We start from the raw sequence: 18633 nt of genomic DNA on the forward strand, positions 1-18633 counted from the left end.
GACTTGACCTCTTCACCTTCCAACGTCTTAAACTTAAGTTGAATTTGCTCATTCTCATGCAACTATCAATAGTTTTCCTTCAATGACCGATGAGACATAGCGCAGCAAGTAGCTCTGGGCGTACGAAGCGAGCAAAGAGCAGAGAGTTTGATTTCAGGGTAGGATGTTTGTGATGACCATAGAGAAGGCAAATATGAAGAAAACCAATTGTAGAATGCTGAGGGTAAAAAGGAAAAATGGGATATCATACCCACATTACCTTACCGCCCAGGCGGGATGCGTTATCGATACGTCTAAGTAACCGGTTCATTGTCCACATATTGCACCAATCACAACTTGAAATTGATTATCCAACAATCCATATACACCTTTTTTTTTTTTTTTTTTTGGTTTGCATAGATTAATTGTAGCATTTATGTTTTTAAGAATTTTCAAGATAAAAAAAGGTATAATATATGAAGCGTTTCCAAGTGAACAAAAGGCACCGCCTTCACCTCTCCGCATTTTTTATTTTAACGAGTTAATATGTGAGCCTCGCCTCCCAGTTAGCTGCTGTCCTGCTTGGACGCGGATAACAGCAAGTACCACAAATGCCCCGACTTAATATGTACAAGTGATGTTTTTGTTAAGAACCAGGAACGTCCAACATTAGTATGCATGTACAATTTTGGCCCTTCAACCCTAAATAAAATAACTAGGCAATTTTAATCTCACGCTTGCTACCTTCCCAAAAGTCTGAATTGAATTTGGATGGCTTGAGAGGCTGGAGAGGCTGGCAATCTGATTGTATTCCCACCTGATGGCCCCCAATATCATCAAATCATCAAATAAATAAATAAATAAAAACCCAAACAAACAAACAGAAAGACACTGGAAAAACAAGCAGCACGCGAGTTCACTGGATGTCACGGAGCACAAGGCAACATGGGGCAGATTGGCTCCGTAAAACCTGAACTGAGCAACAGAATCAACAGCCTCCCTCCTCTCCAGCTATAAAATCCATGTCAAAAGCTCAGCTGATAACATCATCAACAAGATACTATTATTTTGGTGATCTGATAACAACATCAAATCTAAAAGAAACAGGAGCAAATACCAAGAAAATCCTCAAAACTGACCTTCCAAGATTTGTCTACCGCATACCCACAAAGGAAGAAGGCCTCTGGTCAAGTCAGAGAGTGCCTGCATAACTACTCTTTTGATAAAAAGCTTGTGCAATTTATCTCTCGTATTTTTTCTTCTTCCTGAATTCCCTCTACATGTTATAGTTAAATAAACCGGATCATGCAGGTGCTTCATAACAATTTTCATTTGCAAAGCAACACATTCTTCCAGCCATATTCCTATAATAAAGTTAATGGCATACATAAGTGACCACAAGCAGATGAATATATTAGTCTTGACACAACTGAATTTCATACATTAAGGACACTTCTGAATGCCTGCTGTTGACATTCCAAAAAGCCCTTGCTCATTTCCAGGTCAAGCCTGATCCAAAATAATAGCTCATCCATGCAGTGTCAGGTCAATAGACTTAAATTGTAAGGCACCATAAGAAGAAAAATCTAATGTAATGATATCCTACTAGTGGCATGCAAGTGAGGGATACTTGCAACAAATTTTTTTTTTATTTTTTTTATTTTTTTTTTGATGAGTGGGATGCTTACAATACTTACATCAAATTCAAGCAGGATCAAGCAGAAAGGATGGAAATCAAGACAATAAGAAATGACTACTGACAAAATAAATGACTAGTTTAAATGGTGGCAAATCAAAAGGGCCCAAAATGATATATACAAGCAAAGGTGACATTTTTTGGAAGCCTAATCCATTTTGCCTAGAAACCTCATGCTACCCTATTTTCTCTGTAGTCCTTGCCTTAAATAAACTAAGTCAAACTAGTACCAACATAGAGCACAAACTACACAAAACCTGCTGCACCAGGCCTCTCTATCCAGGCACCTTTACTCACTACTTCAAACATCCATTTCAACCCCTATTGCAAAGACCCCAAAACCTGATATTACCCCTTTCTCTCAACACACCTGCCCCTGAGCAAACTAAACTCCACCATGGGGGGTCAACTATACAAGACCTGGCTCACCAGTCCTCTAAATCTTGGCCTATACTTCCCTCTAAGTGTACAATGTTTGGTCATAACCTTACACATCTACCTTGACCTTTGCCCAAAAGCCACAATCATAACTACCATTTCTATCATTTTGTTAACAATCTAATATTATTAAAAATCAATAGATTGCTGATATCTCAATGCATGAATACACGCTCTTGAATGCACTGTTCGGTTTTTTTTTTTTAAAAAAACATAATGAAAAAATCCAACCCATCATTAAACACTTTTCCAAAGACAATTCAATCAAGAAGAACAATGAACAGGAGCAGAGAACCAAAGCCCTAATGACCCAAAATGTCCTTTAAAAAAGATTATATAATGTGTAATCACATGAAAGTACAATCCAAATACACCAAGTTGGAAAAAAGCACCCAGCCCATACTGGAATGTAAAAAATCATCAAATTGTATGCATACCTACATTCCCATCCATTGCCCAACTCAACAATCTTGCAGGTCAAGCATTATCATTGCATTCATATTATTTAATTACAGAAAATAGCATAACTTGGACCCCATATATTCTATCTCACATCCTAAATTCTCCAATGCTCATGGTAGTTTCTTAGCCCAGGACTAGAGTTCCAAACATGAGGTCCTATAACATCTTCTATGGTCTATCAGGTTTGCTCCAAACAGTAGCAAGCCAGAACCTATAAACAGGGCTTCAACTTGGGTAAGTTGGATTCAACCAACCTTAGCCAAACGGCCCAAACCCAATCTGGAATCCTTGAGCTGCAGTTCTTTGCATATTGGATTGGTCCTGGGTCAAGAAATCCCAACCCCACCCAAGGTTCAGCAGCACTTGGTTCAAGGACTTCGCAGATTTTCAAGACACGTCTAAATCTAAAATAAGGTACATGTGACTCACAAATGCAAAGATTTAGCTCCAAATCCAATTTAGAGCGAACAGGTAGAAAGGAAAATAAAACTAACTAATCTTGTGTTTAAACTCAAATGTTATGATTAAGAGAGAACAGGAGCTACAGATACCCATCCTTGTTTGTTATCCATATAGACAGTTTTTAGAGCCATAATTTTGCAACTGGGACCTATGAAAAAGCAGTTGATTTTTTCCTTTTTTTTTTTTCTTGATAGGCTAAATTGCAGTTGATCTTTTAGTCATAATCTCAGGAATCAAACATGGGCCGCCACAACTGAGTATGCATGTTGAAATAAATGACATATTCACGGATAAGCAGGAGAATGGCAGTGAGCATATGATGTCTTCTTTCTAGCATACTCCTTGAAAAAATCTCAACCTCAATAAAACCCATGTCCATGGCACCATGCATTTGAAAAGTCTCAGTCCCACCACCAGCAAGTGCAAATCAACAGCCAGATATATTCACAAATATAGAACTGAAGCCATTTCCACAGAATTTAGAAGACAATAAGATGAGAAACTGGAATAAATATGAAAATGACATATAGAGACATAAACACAGCAGAAATTTACTTATTAAAAGAACAGTCGGATCAATCATCAAACAAAGAAAATGTGACAAAAAATCCATCCCATCCAAAACACCATTTTTTTTAAAAACATCTGCAGCATACTTTCAAATCTCAATGTAGCATTCATGAATTTGGGTAATTAATAAATCCAAAGACATTTTCATTGCCTATGGAAGGTTAAAGTGTAACTAAATTGGATAGAGAACATGAAAATTATCAGCCCTCCAAAATTCAGACAATCCAAAACAAAATTTAAATTTCTGACAAACTCTTTAATCTCAATACAACATTCATGAGTGACAGTAATCAAGTGACTAGCCAAAGTAAAAGAATCCAAATAACAAAAGTTTTGTATACCATATCCCCATCCAACAAATGCCAAAATCACTAAAACAAATAAATTACTGTTAAAAAAGTAGCACAGTTTCCTGATTCTGTTATGTTTCACATTAGGTTGTGAGAATGCAATTCCTAGGAATAAAACAATTGTCATTCCAATCAGCATTTATCCTTCTACACTTTGATGTACCTTCCAATTAATTTATAAAAAAAAACAAAAAAACAAATTGGTAGAAAATGCATCAAACATCATTTGATACCCAATCCAGATGTTATCTTACACTACAGATAGAGTGACTCAAACTACTACTTGAAACATTCATTATCAAAGGAATCCACACAAGTCATTTATTATCCTTCTTAATAGATTCCTCAACTAAAAATGCAGCTTGTTATAAAATTAAGAACTAAATGCATCTTGATCAGCATTTATCCTTCTACACTTCGATGTACCTCGCCATTAATTTTAAAAAACAAAAAACAAATTGGCAGAAAATGCATCAAACACCATCTGATACCCAATCCAGATTTTATCTTACACTACAGATAGAGTGACTCAAACCCTACAACTTGAAACATTCATTATCAAAGGAATCCACACAAGTCATTTATTATCCTTCTTAATAGATTCCTCAACTAAAAATGCAGCTTGTTATAAAATTAACTAAATGCATCTTCAAGATTTATTATTTCAAAACACAGTGGAAATTCAATTGTTTAGTTCAAGCTATCCAATGATACAACAAAATTTAATAGAAATCAAATATGAGGACAAAGACATGTATTTAATCAAAAACACTAAAAAAAATAAAGGTTTGTATGGTACCTCAATTGAGCCTGAAGTTACAAAGCAATTCCTGAACAACAGAAAATTTCCTCAACTAGCTTTTGCTTTGATACTGCAGTGACATTTGCAGACAAATGTCATAAAAGTTCTAGCATGATGAAAGCTTGCATCTTCTCAGACCATACAAAACAGAATATCGATGTGACAGAGCAAATCATGCATTTATTTTCATGCTCTTTTAAGGTGTCAGTACTTTTGAGTACTAGGATATGCTCTTAACAGCAACACTGAAGCAACAAAGTATGAACTGCAACAGTAAATGCTACTTAAAAGGTAACAAAAAAGATCGTGAGTTGGTATCATTGGTGAAAGGTCTTGTACCTAATAAGAACTTTACCATCATACCAGATTAACCTTCTCCATATAGGCAGCGAGGGTAATGGTAGTTCAATCAATGAGGAAAATTTTTGCAATACCCTTTTTTTTTATTGGCAAATTAGAGATTTGAACATATATACGGGTTCCTATCAACAAATTTTTACAGTAAACTGATAAAATTTTACAGTAACTGATTTATTCGGATACTTCCAACGGCGTGATTTTTATTTCATTAATAGCAGGAGATGGGCATATCACAAGGAGTCCAAATGGGCTACATAGATACAGAAACTAAAATTCAATGAAAGGTCTCCTCGCATTTCAAAACTCTAGAGTGAATGAGTCCTCCATGGAAATTGGTACTTTACTAATTCTATGAATGCTGCATTTGGCAAAGAGATAAAACTACAAGTCTCAGTGTATTAAACTAATAAACGTATGAACTAGAGGAAAAATTCTGCTGACTTGGTAGCGATGAACTGCTTTCTGCATTTTTCTATTCTTTGCTTAAGAACAGATAAGCATCACTTAACACGCAGAATTCTAAAATGCAATAGGTCAATCCTTGAGATTAGTAGATTCATAAGAATGGTGGCCTTAAAAAGAACCAAATTTTGTGCACCATGCACAAAAAAGACTTGCTCTCATAGCCAATGATTTTTGACATAGCTGTGGATGATGAATTCTCAAGACAAATAAAAATTGATACATTCTTCCACACTGCCAAAAATTAGTTAGTCATAGGGAAAAAAATGTCGCATAGTAGCAAAAACAAAACCTACAGTATTAAATATCTAATATGCTGCCAGACAACATCCACACTAGTGACAAGATTCCAATGGATGGAAAGCAAACCCGAGTCCCCCAATTATGTTACATAGAATATCAGATCAATTAATTACCTTCGAAGTACTACGGTTACTGTCAATTTCTTCGTCAAATGAAAAGCAAAGAACTCCCCTCCGCTTTACACCAACCGTCTCTTGCAAACACAATGTGAATATTAAAAAAGATAGAAAGCATAGTGGGTAGTAAATCCATACTGTTCTGGTATTCAAAACCAAATTTTAAGAGAATTGTTTACAATGTGCCAATGAAATATGTTACATACACGAGTTCCAACTGAAACTGATATTTCTTAAGTAATGCCTCTATGCCACACCTTGTGATGCAAGCAGTTGCCACAGATGCATTTCTATTTGATGACCAAGTCTGGGGAACAAAGTTAACCTGCGGATCTGGTTTTGTGGGAGGAGGAAAAAAATGCATTTCTCCACCCAAATCATCAGGGATGCCTGCTAAAAAACAGCATGAATAATCGTCTGACAAACAATGTTCGCAACTTCCATTCAACATGTGTCTCTCACCTCTAACATTTTCACTTATGAGTACTGAGAAAAACTCAAGCATGAAGGGGCAACTGCACACCCACTAGTTTCTCTTAGCCAAACAAACCACCAGCTCCTAATTCCCCTTGCTGCAACTCCTTTCTACGCTGCTCTTCTAAAGGATCTGGACTCTTCATTATTCTTCGCACGCGCCTGATAATCAAATGAACAAAATTTATTTTAGAAATTGCTATAAAAAATAAAAACTGCACTCCTACTCATCTCTCATTTAAAGTCATGTATAGGGTCAAGATACCTGTCCTGGGCATGCTGAGCAGGAAAAGTAGGCATGAAATCTTTAGATTTGGGAAGAGGAACTTCGCGGAACCAATCATGGTTAAGAGCAGCTTCAGCTGTAATCCTCTGTAATAGAACATAAAGGCCATAATAAACAACATTATCTAAATACCAACCTAGAAAACAAAACATTTCCTCAAAACATTTATAGATGTTGAACTAAAAAATCACCTTCTCAGGGTCATAAGTTAAAAGTTTGTTCAACAAGTCAAATCCAGAGTCAGAGAGAACCGGAGATCCAGTGAAAGATGTGGCAGGAAATTTCTTACGCAGTAGGTTATACCTGAAAGGAACACATCAATGGTTAATACAAACAAGAAATATATGCTGTGCTGAAAGTGTCACCATGGAGGCCAGAAAGCCAGACCGAATCACCCAAAGCTGGGAGCCTGGGAAAACAGTGGCAAGAATAAGAACACCAGGATGTTACAATTAACTATATTAAACATCATACACACGCCAAATGGATACTTACTGATGCTTGACGAAGTTAACCTTGACTCCAGGCAATTTGGAAAACCCAGGCCAAATTGTCTCACTTGGTGTGCCAAGGGTTCTAAAAATCTGCAATCATAGATATTCCTCATACAGAATGAATTAAACTGGAAATCACCATATATCAAGTAGAATCATATAGGCAGTAGGGGGGCAGCAATAATGGTAATGTATCACAAGCAGAAGCTAACTAGTTAAGTTACCTTGTCAATCTGATCAAGTTCAGTTTTCCCATTGAACAGTGGTTCCTTTGATAACAGTTCAGCCATTATGCAACCTAACGACCACATGTCAATTGCTGTTGAGTATTGCTTTGCTCCCAACAAAAGTTCTGGCGCCCTGTAAATTAAATAGAAGTACATTAAGCACGTTGTATTTCTTCCCATAGACATCATCACAACACTTAAAATTCAAACATGACAACTAATACCAGGGACAAAGGGCCTAAGAAAATTTTGCTGAGATGATCTGATAAATGGTCTATTGTCAAATTTAATGATCAGTAAAACATAGGGATCAGTATTATAACAAAGGCAGCATCTGCTATGCAAATGGTGGCACATGTTTGCACCTGAACACAGGTGCATGAGTGAATAGACACAAACATTATGAAAATAAAGCACCTTCCAAATAGGCTCTGTTTTCTTCTTTGCCTACGGAAAAAATGAATGCAATTTTAAAAGAACATGAAGTATAAAGCTAAGGAATGCATGAAGAACAGATCTCAAGCATTAATTTTACTTAAATGAGAGAAGAAAGTGTACACCCATATGCCTAGGAAAAGAGATCAAGTGCAAGTCCAGCTCACCTGTACCATAGAGTAACCACCAAATGAGTATATGGTTTCAAAGGGCTCCCGTATTGCCGAGCCAATCCAAAATCACAAATCTTCAACTCACCCCTATTATTCAAAAGTAGATTTGATGTCTTCAAATCCCGATGAAGAACCCAGTTATCATGGAGATACTTAATCCCCTCCAATAACTGGAGCATTAAGCATTTAACTTCACTCTGACTAAATGGCTGCTTCATTGTCTCCATCAGCCCCTTAAGATCATGCTCCATGTATTCCATAACCATAAATATACTGTCAAGATTGCTCCCTACCACGACTTCTTTAACATCAACAATTGAAGGGTGATGAAAGGAAAGAAGTATGTTTATTTCCCTCAGTGAAGTCAAAGGAAAACCTTCTCTTTCTTTCTCCATCTTCACCTTCTTCAAGGCTACGATTTCTCCCGTCTTCTTATCTTTAGCTCTGTACACAACACCATAAGTGCCTTCATCTATCTTATTTAATCTCTCAAACTCGTCAACACTTCTACATCCTTGAAGCATATTTACACTTCTTTGTGGTGGGAGTGCAGGTTCTGGAGTCTCCCGAGAAACATTTTCATGCTCAGAATCTGTATCTGACTGCCTCGCACTAGCATCATTGTTATGATAGTCCTCAATTTCCATATAGTCATTCCTGTCTGAGTTATTATCTGGGTAATCTTCCCTAGTACCTGACCTACCACGGTTGCCTCTTTCATCAGAGTCAGTTGACTTTGCCCTTGCTCCTTCAGAACCTTCCCTCTTAAGCTCCCCAAGCTCAGGACTCACAGATTTCTTGAGTACCCTGGGCTCCAAGCCCTCAGAAAGAAACATTTTCTTCCTCCTCTTAGGAATTTCCTCATCATCCAAAATTTCACCCTCATCAACTGGGGAATTGGCTTCATCTGCCCATCGTGATGATGATATGTTCCGAGTGGGAACATAATCTTCATCTTCAATTTGGTCTGCTTCTTTTTCATTACTCCACCGCTGCTCTTGAGGTGAAGAAGTGTTCAACTCAATGGGAGAACTAGACACATCAAGGGTAACTGACAAAGGTGCCACCGGAGGGAGGCTTGGTGATGGTGGCAGTTGTGAACGCTGAATCTTGCTATTTTTGGCCGGAGAAACCCGCATACCCTCATCTTGAATAAGTTTTGGTGACTGGCGGTATGTCTTAGGCAGTGGAGGGGGAGGAGGAAGGGCAGTTGCTGTTGAGGCAATTCTACTTTTGGAAGAATTATTCGATTCTTTATCTTCTCTATCCCACACAATAGGTGAAAACTTCCTCTTCCTATCCAAAGGCGACCGAATCCCATTCTCCACCTTTGAAAACTCATTATTAGCCTGCGACTCCGACTCGATGCCATCATCCGATCCACTCTCACTTGACAACTCACCAGGCTCACGGTCAGCAGTCCTAACCGAAAAAACACATCGTCTAGGCACACCACCACCACCACCACTACTTCCAGAATCACTTCTACTAGAAGAAGACCGGTATCCACCATTTATTGATTCCCTCTCCTTAATATCCTTCTGTCTAACCCTATTCCTCTCTCTCGAATCCCTAATCCGACCCTCACGGTTACCGTTCCTACTCCGATCATACTCGTCCTTAGAATAAGCAAAATTCCGCCTTGACACATCTAAATCAGACTCCCGCTCCTTAAATTCATTATCACGATAACCCCCGTGCCTTCCTGCCGCCATTAATGCAAAACACCAGAGAAAACCCTAATCCCCCAATCAAAGTCCCCCCCGAAAAATCCCCTCCCTTCAAAACCCTAACCCTAGAAATCACAAAACCAACACAACAATTTCCCCAAATTCAAAGGAACCAACACGAAACCTTAAAATCCAAACAATCACAGATCTGAATAGACCACAAAACTCAAAACCGACGAATACTAGAAAATCATACCTCGATCTTCGGTTTCCGCAGAGGCAATCTGAGATCGAGAATGAAACCCTAGATTCGAAACGGAGACGAAAATAGAAACAGCAGAAAATTAAAGAACTTTCTCACTTTCTCGCCCTCTCGATGATGAAGTCGACGAGTTGATTGATCGGCGAATCGAAAAACGTGGCGGCAAAGCGATGAGAGAGGAGAGAGAAAGGGCGGCGAGGCTGCTTCTAGAGAGAGAGAGCCACGACGCGAGAGCGCTCAGAGTGCTTTAGATGTGGATTTGTGTTACGCGAAATCACGGGTCCAGAACTGATATTTTGTTTCTTTGAAAGTTTTGGTCAAATATCGTTAGCCCCCCCGGGGTTTCGTTGACCCCCTGTATGTATCCATTAAAATATTATTAAAACTCTTTCCCAAAATATCATTCAGACCCTTTTCGTATCCTTTCCATTTTAAGATTTTCCTTTTTGTTTATTTCTTTTTCAATGACGAGTAAATAATTTTTTTTTCCTTAATTTCCCATAATTTGGATGTACATCATAGTTCTTACTTATTCCTCAAAGAAGCAACTATGGTCATCTACAAATACTTGAAATATAAGTACAAAAGATTCTATATTTAATGAAGAATCTCAAAACTTAAGTAATCCATAATTCTAAATCAATTATTGTAATTATTATGGACAAAAGTTGAATAAAGAAAATTGAATGCAAAATATATGTTGATATTAAAATGTGTTTCATGGATGTCGTGTACATAACTCTTACCTTAAATTTAAGGTCGAATTCATAATGAATTACATCAAATATATGTCGAATCTTTTGAACTCCACTCTTTGTCGAAAAATACGGATACCTCCAAATTATTAAAAAAAAAAACCTTAATGTTTAGAGAAACTCATTAAATTTACGAGAGTGCAATAAGAAATCTCATAATCTTAAATTGATCATTGTATTGTCACGTTGTTATCAAAAGAAAGTTGAACCAACTTTCTCATGTCTGATTCCAAGATGCTTACTCGTGTCTTATAGATGTTGACGAGCTTTGCACTTACCGCTTAATTTTATCAAAATGTGCTCCACATATGTCATCTTATCTTGTCATATCTTTTAAATATTGATGCACCTAGCTCTTATCCTCAAGTCAACTAAAAAGAGCTAAACATGTATAGCAAGCCCATAATTCTAACTATCAAATTAAGGCTCTCAAACCATCCTAGATTATCCATGAGTATATCACCTAGATTTTTAAAGCAAATGTTTAGAAAATCAAATAAAATGAATGACATATGTTAATTTTTTTCAAGTATTTTTAATGTCGACAAGGAATGTCCTAGGTTACGCTAAAGGATTGAGCAGTTTGTCGTCGGTCTTTCATGACCAATCAATTAACTTTATTTCTATTAAATGTAGAACACCAACAAAAGATTTAAACTAGTTACTTTTAGATTTAGGAATTATTCTAATATTCTTCGCTTATATTTCGATACTTTCACACTCATCAATTTAAATGACTAGTTATGGTTCAGTCTATATTATGTCAATTACATGTTGGGTCTTGGAGCTTGATAATATCAAGTGACCATAATATCCTTCATTTTTAAGTCAAAGATGTGATATGTTGTCTTTTGCTTCCTTCTCTTCTTACCATTAGGAGTATTTGATGTAGGATTTTATTAATGAAAGAGGTCAAATATGTGTTTGGACAAGATATTTGAGTTTAAGAAGAAAGTAGAGAAAAATGAGGTAGGGTTAGAAAAAGGTAAGAAAGTGATATAATAGTCTTAATAGAGAGTTTGCAATTAGAAGAGTTGATATTTAAAAATAAAAAATTTCATTAAAATTTGGGAGGCAATAGGATTCTAGATTAGTCTATTTGTTGTGTTATATTATTATTTGAAAAAGTTGAATCGATTTGTTTTGTTATATTATTTTTTGAAAAAGTTGAACCATTATAAGATTTTCAAATACAATCATTATTTGATTAAGGAAATTTACCATGTGAAGCCTACTAATAGTAAGATGTATCAAATGGATGTGTATATACCCAAATTCACATTCTCAATTTAGTCGAAATAAGCTCATTATATATCATCCTATATTTCGAATCTCTTGACTCGAACCCAATTTTTAGTGGCAATTCATAGTAATGTCGACAAGTATTTTTAGTAGTCTCAAACTTTAACTTTTAATTAGGCAGACGCCTTATATCAAGGATACATTAGGAATAAAAATACCTATAAATCACATATTAAAGACAACATAAGAAGTTTTCTTACATAAACTTATAAATTTGTGGCATAAATTGTAATGCAGCTCATATGTGATTAATGTCGTATGAAATCATATTTCAATGCATTAATAACTTGGTAAAAACTAGGTGAACACAACCACCCTCCTTGGTGTTTTCTCAAAACATCATTTAATCCTCTCATAATGTTTCTAAATAATAACATAGCTCATAGGCAAGCCCATCATGTAATTAGCCATCCTTTAAGAAAACTACTTTGTGTGAGAGAAATTGGGATTAAATAGAGTTCATTTAAAAAAAAAATTATAATTTTTTATTAAATAGATTTTATAATATATTTGTTTATTTTTCTTTTTATTTTTTTTTTGTAATCTTATATTTGCTATTTTTAAAAATATTTTTTTAGTAGTGGGTTGTTTTTAGTTTGATTTTGAGATTTTTTTTATGTTTAAATTTGTAAATTTAATTAAGTAATTACTATTTAAAACTAATTACATAATTATTTAAATAATATGCTATTTAATTGTTTAAAACTTTAATTTTATGTAACAATTCACATGGAGTTTGTGTGTAATTTTAATAAAATATAGGAGGATATGTGACTTAATAGAATACTTTGAATTATAAGCAATAATTGTTACTTTCAGTATCATTTATATTTTGTTTGAAGAGACCTATGATTCCCCCAAAAGTCTCTAACCATTTAATAATTGGTCGAATATTTATATTATAGATTTCCCCAAAAGTCTCTAACCATTTAATAATTGATGGAATATTTATATTATTATATTATGGACAACTCTTAAATAAAGATGTTATCGCTATCAACTATCAAGTGATTTATATTACATTTGAACGTTTCTAAAATTTTATTGATGAATTTATTAAATCTTTTTAAAAGCTTTGTAGTAAAAATAAATAATAAAAATAAATAAATAAAATTATTAAAAAACTCTATTGAAATTCCTTTCTATTTTTAAAATTCTTTTGAATTTTTTTGATAATTTTTTAATAAAATTCAAAACCTTCACAGCTTGAAAACACATCTATGAAGTTAATAAGAGTCTATCTTATCCCATTTGTCATTTGACATAACTTTCTCCGACCTGATAATTGAAGGTTTATTTGAAAAATGAGAGTTGCTCTCCATGTTACAAAACCATATATGCCTATGTATGGAATGGGATAAACAAGCTTTTGAGACCTCACTGCAGCACCTAAAGCACAATGTTTGACATCCCTGAAAAATTATTTCAAGAAAAACTGGTTGAAGGGAGAGCTTGTTTGAGCTTAATGATGTTGTTTTCATGATAGTTTAGCAAGTAATCCCATTCTCAATGCGGGTTTGAAGCCGGGTTGGGCAGAGAGTAAATCTGCAGTATCAATAGCAGCAGCAGCATAGTCTGCAGAATTGTAGAGGACTTGGAAAATTATGGTAGGTCATTAGGGGTATATTGACGACTATATACTAAATGGTGGATTTCTGCCCTCGACTGACAAGGGAACCTTAACAAAATTGGACTTTTAGTAAGTTTGGGCAACTCTATACTGCGTATCTTAGAGGGTATGACGTCCCACACTTCGGTGTTTCCTTACCTCAAATGTTGCATAAGAACCTGCCCTTGGGAGGGGAACAACAGTAGGAAACGGCTGCTAATACCCCATAGGCTGAGGAGGAAAAGGAGGAATCTGCCCGAGGAGGAGCTCGCGTCTGATTGGCTAGTTGGTGAGGCAATAGCTTACCAAGACGATCATCAGTAGCTGATCCAAAAGGATGATCAGTCACACTGGGACTGAGACAGAGCCCAGACTCCTACAGGAGACAACAGTGGGGAATTTTCCTGGGCAAAAGCCTGCTGGAGCAATGCACTTAAGCTTCCTACACTTATATAAAGATCAAGAGAGGAATTATTTTAAGCAGGATGTGACAATGAACTATGAATTATGGCATGTCTGGGCAGTGTGATTGCTTCTAGGATAACACATTCAGCAGTGTTGATTGTGGCAGTAAAGAAGAGCTAATATGCTGCAAATCAAGCTCTCCAACTGTTTTGAAGAGGACTCCCCAGAAATCTGATCCAGAAGGAGCAAAATGCAGCTTATGGAAGCCCACCTGTGAGGCTTAATTCAAGAGTTTGCAACCCTTTGTGGGCCAAATGCTTAAAACATACCCTAAATCAAGCTCTCAAACTGTTTTTGGAAGAGGATTCCCCAGAAATCTGATCCGGAAGGAGAAAAATGCAGCTTATGGAAGCCCACTAGTGAGACTTAATTCAAGATTTTGCAACCCCCTGTGGGCCAAATGCCTGATTGATCCCTTGCCATATCAGATGCCTTAAATTAGCCTAAGGTGGACCTGGGGCTTGGTGCATGTCCAGCCATCCATCTCTCTGTCAGTTACCAGCAGTTCAATAGATAGCATCACATCAGGAAAAGATACAGAGACCAATCTCCTTATTGTGAAAAGATAAAAGACTTCTCTGCTTCATGTTACCAGCACTTCATACAAGATTGCTTCTGGGATTTGTAGAAAAAACCAAGAACCATAAGTTTTATCTTCTGGATTCCAAGTTTTATGGTCAATAGTTGTCAGTATCAGTAAGAAATCAAGCTTACTCAAAAAGGGATTCTGCAATTTATTCAAGGCATAAAAACCCTGTAAATGCAATTTTTTTTGGCAGTTGACATAATCAAATAACTTGCAGTGGATTCAAAAGTTGATATTGTAAAAGAAACATGGCACAAAAAAAAAAAAAAATCACTGATAAATATTACATGTAAATACATTGCAGAGAGACTAGCTACCAGCAGAGGGAAGGCAACTTGAAGTAGAAAGAAGAGGGCAAACGACCAGTCCTCCTTATGTAATCTGCCCTTTCAGAAGTCCTTGCAGCTTTCTCATTCAGTTTGGCTTCGGCACTTGCACGCTTCTCTTCAGCTATTCTCCTGGTTGCAGCAATTTTGTTTGCCAATTTCTCTTGCGCCCAAGCTTTCAATTTATCAGCCTTCACCTAAGAGAAGAACACATATCATGAAGTAGTCAAAAAAGTGAAAAATTGAATGAAGATTATCGTCAATCAGATGAATCTTAAGCCTGTGACCTATTTTGTTCTCTGTTTTTTACATGATCATTTTGATAGTCACCTGAAATTGATTTGAGAAGTAAATGGTAGCCCTAACAATCTATGAGCCGAGTGTATGGTAACTTCTAGTCCTTTTAGGTGCCATTATTCCTCCATTGATTCAAAGACACCATACACAATGCCTGATGCATATTTTCTGTAAATTCATATGAGGGGAGTGTATGCCACATTCTACTAAGAATCCAATTACAAGGGATAGAGGGCTTTCCAGTACCATTTCAAGGATCAACTTTTCCCAATATTGAGTGGAGCAGAGCAGGAAACAATTCTCCATGACATTAATCAATTGGATGAAAATAGATGCATATCAGATCAAGAAGTACCTCCATTCTTTTCATTTCCATCTCAGCTTTCCTTTTCTCATGATTTTCCCAGGCTTGTATCTTCACTTCTTCACGCTTATACCTATAGATCGACACAACACATGAACATATGGTAATATATCTAAGATTCATGGTGACCTAATGTAAATGTTATTAGAAGATGAGCAGAGAAACTGGTAGAGAAAAGGAGTACAAGTGAATCACCTTGCAAGATACTTGGCTCGTTCCGCCTCGTCCCAGGCCGTTGCTCGGGTGTCCAGAGGATTAGGCTTTCTAGCATGTTCTGAATTCTTGTTCTCCGGCATCTTGCAAGCATTGGATTCTTCCCCATCCGAGCTAAACCTACCATGCCCCCTACCAACAGGGGCTGCCTCGCCTCTGCTCTCTGTTGAACTCAAACCAGTCTGATAACACCTCCCTGGAGTAGAGGACCCAGAAGATATGGGGCTTCTAGCCACAGGGGTAGTTGCTCTAATGGGAGTAGCTGTTCTTGAGGGCTCTTGGCTAGAAATGGGGGTCATCTCAGTCCCCATATCCCTCACGCATATGGATCTAACAGCTGATGAGGAATCTTCTGAAGCCTTGTTGATTTGCCAAAAGGATTCATCACAGTCTACCTTCTTTGTTTCCACTTGGTACTGATTTGAAGAAGCAGGGCCAGGGCACCCATTTGCTTCTTCTTCTCCTTCATCCTCACAGCTTGAATAATCCTTTTCTTTCTGTGGGACTGGAGCTATTAACCTCCTGTCATCCGCATTTGAGTTTCTGGGCTTGGTTTTGGACTGATTTTTCTCTCCCCCTCCAGACAACCCCACTAGCCATTTCTGAGCATCGTCCCATTTTGATGGGGTTGGTTTGCCTAAGGCTGTTCGATGATGAGTGGTTCGATTTGTTCCATTCCCCTTAGGAAACTCGAAACTAATGGCACTGCTACTTGAAATATCCTTAGTTGGTCCATAGTTGCAGCAGCCCTTGTCCTCTATAGACCTCATCTCCACTCTTCCTATCTGATCTAATGCTATGAACTTGGAAGATCTTGTGGGTGCACTCAACTATATATATTCCCAACACACTCTTAGCCAAAATATAATTCCAATAAAAGTTGCAGTGTGTATCCGAAATAGATTGAAATGACCCAGATCTTCCCTTGAAATCTGCCAGCCCAACAACCTTAATTGAGATCTCTAAAAGGCACTTTAAACTGCCCTAGTTTCATCCCCACACAAACACTAATTCATTCTGGTTTAGTAATTAGAACTTTGAAATACTTCTATGTATTGAAGGTAGCCTGAAAGGCCAGGATGACTCCCTCGCCCAAATTCTAGTACTTCTTCAAGAAAAACAAAAATTCAGCACATGGCATACAGAACCCAGCAGAAAATACTACCCCAATTGGTAAAGAAGATATATGGGTTTACTTTTACAAGTAACTAAATACTCTTTGCCATATATATTTACTATATCAGACAAAAGGATCAATAATAACCAAAAAAAACCCTTAATATCTTGAACCTTCTTCACTGTAGCAAAGAACCCATATATGAAAATGCACCCACTAAAAAGGAATTAACCCCAAAAGCCCAATGCAATGCTATATTTCCATGGAAAATTTCCACACCCAGTACACCAAATGAACAGTGGGTTCAGTGTCAAAACAACAAAAACCACCAACCCCAGATGGGCATGGCAGGAGAAACCTTAAAACCATGGATTTTTGAGATGCATGTGCAGAGCTAGAGATGAAATTCAGATCCACTGAGCATTAAATAAAATAAAATTGCATGGTGAGTTGAACAGCAGTGAAAAAGTACATAAATTTTTACATGGGAGATGGTGGAGGACTTTATTACCGAGAAATGCAGGTGGGGTGCAACTCACCCTCACTTGGAATCTTGGGAAGAGTTGCAGTGACAACAGAGAGAGAGAGAGAAAAAGAAAAGGAAAAAATATATATATATGTTAAGAGTGTACTGAAAAGAGTTATGCTCCCGAGGGAAAAGAGTTTTTGATTGATTAATTTTGAAAGACGGTTGTCCTTTTAACGGTTAGCGGAAGTATCCGTTAAGGGTGGGGGGGTACGTGGACGGCTGAGGATGGAGATGTAGGTGACAGGCAGTGAGTGAGGTAAGGGGATGTGGGTTTCTGAGACTTTCACATGGGTATCATGGAATTGAAATGGAGGTGTGGGGTACAATTGGATTAATTGACTGATGCATTTTGTCCTTTGTTTTATTTTTGACTGGTTCTTGGGTACTCTCAGTCTCGAGTTTAAGACTAAAATAATATATTTGTAAAAAAAAATGATAAGAATAGTATCCATTTGAAAATATTTGTCAAAGTAGTCTTCTTTATCCACGTAAGCATCCACATGGATTTTAAGTGTAAAGAACCATCGTTGGTGACTGTGGTTTTAGTACTTATAAAAATTTCCTTAAAACCACAGTTACAAACTGTGGTTTTATAATTTCTCTTAGAACCACAGTTACTAACTGCGGTTTTAAAAGAAGTTTCCTTAAAACCACAGTTACAAACTGTAGTTTTACAATTTCCCTTAAAACCACAGTTAGTAACTGTGGTTTTACAATTATTTTCAATTCACATCTATTTTAATGGTGTTGTAATTTTAATATTATTTTTAAAATATTTTTTTTATCAAAATACCCATAAAACCACAGTTAGTAACTGTGGTTTTACAATTATTTTCATTCTACATATATTTTAATGGTGTTGTAATTTTAATATTATTTTTAAAATATTTTTTTATCAAAATTACAATTATGTTGTAATTTTCACAAATATTTTTAAGGGGACTCATGTATAAAAAAGTATGGGATTTTAGAATTTTGCTTTTCACAAATTTTTTTGTTACGACTGTTTTAAAATATATATATATATATATATATATATATATATATAT

At 36.4% G+C, this 18633-nt stretch overlaps 2 protein-coding genes across 5 annotated transcripts; both read right to left on the reverse strand.

Moving 5' to 3' along the window:
• Window positions 1-463: 463 nt before the first annotated feature.
• Window positions 464-10299, reverse strand: LOC100246062 (cyclin-dependent kinase G-2). 4 transcript variants are annotated; one of them, XR_009467449.1, is made up of 11 exons: window positions 8084-10297; window positions 7479-7614; window positions 7256-7344; window positions 6952-7063; window positions 6740-6846; window positions 6463-6636; window positions 6258-6390; window positions 5998-6075; window positions 4757-4829; window positions 1119-1255; window positions 464-1016 (listed from the first exon to the last, which is right to left on the reverse strand). XR_009467449.1 is itself a non-coding variant. In XM_059742156.1 (6 exons), the coding sequence occupies exons 1-6, from the start codon at window positions 9802-9804 to the stop codon at window positions 6537-6539; spliced, it is 2265 nt and encodes a 754-aa protein (XP_059598139.1). In that variant the 5' UTR covers window positions 9805-10298; the 3' UTR covers window positions 6125-6536. The 4 variants fall into 4 exon arrangements, 2 of the variants coding, with proteins under 2 accessions (XP_059598139.1, XP_059598177.1); XR_009467452.1 differs by having other exon boundaries at window positions 1119-1343; window positions 5998-6077; XM_059742156.1 differs by lacking the exons at window positions 464-1016; window positions 1119-1255; window positions 4757-4829; window positions 5998-6075 and having other exon boundaries at window positions 6125-6636; window positions 8084-10298.
• A 4563-nt stretch (window positions 10300-14862) lies between these two features.
• On the reverse strand, window positions 14863-17618 carry LOC100853782 (remorin 1.4). The gene is made up of 3 exons (XM_003631274.4): window positions 15921-17618; window positions 15717-15798; window positions 14863-15261 (listed from the first exon to the last, which is right to left on the reverse strand). Exons 1-3 carry the CDS (start codon window positions 16706-16708, stop codon window positions 15052-15054), a joined length of 1080 nt encoding a protein of 359 aa, XP_003631322.1. The 5' UTR covers window positions 16709-17618; the 3' UTR covers window positions 14863-15051.
• Window positions 17619-18633: the final 1015 nt, after the last annotated feature.

The sequence above is a fragment of the Vitis vinifera genome, chromosome 1, assembly GCF_030704535.1.
Source record: "Vitis vinifera cultivar Pinot Noir 40024 chromosome 1, ASM3070453v1".
Classification (NCBI taxonomy): Eukaryota; Viridiplantae; Streptophyta; class Magnoliopsida; order Vitales; family Vitaceae; genus Vitis; species Vitis vinifera.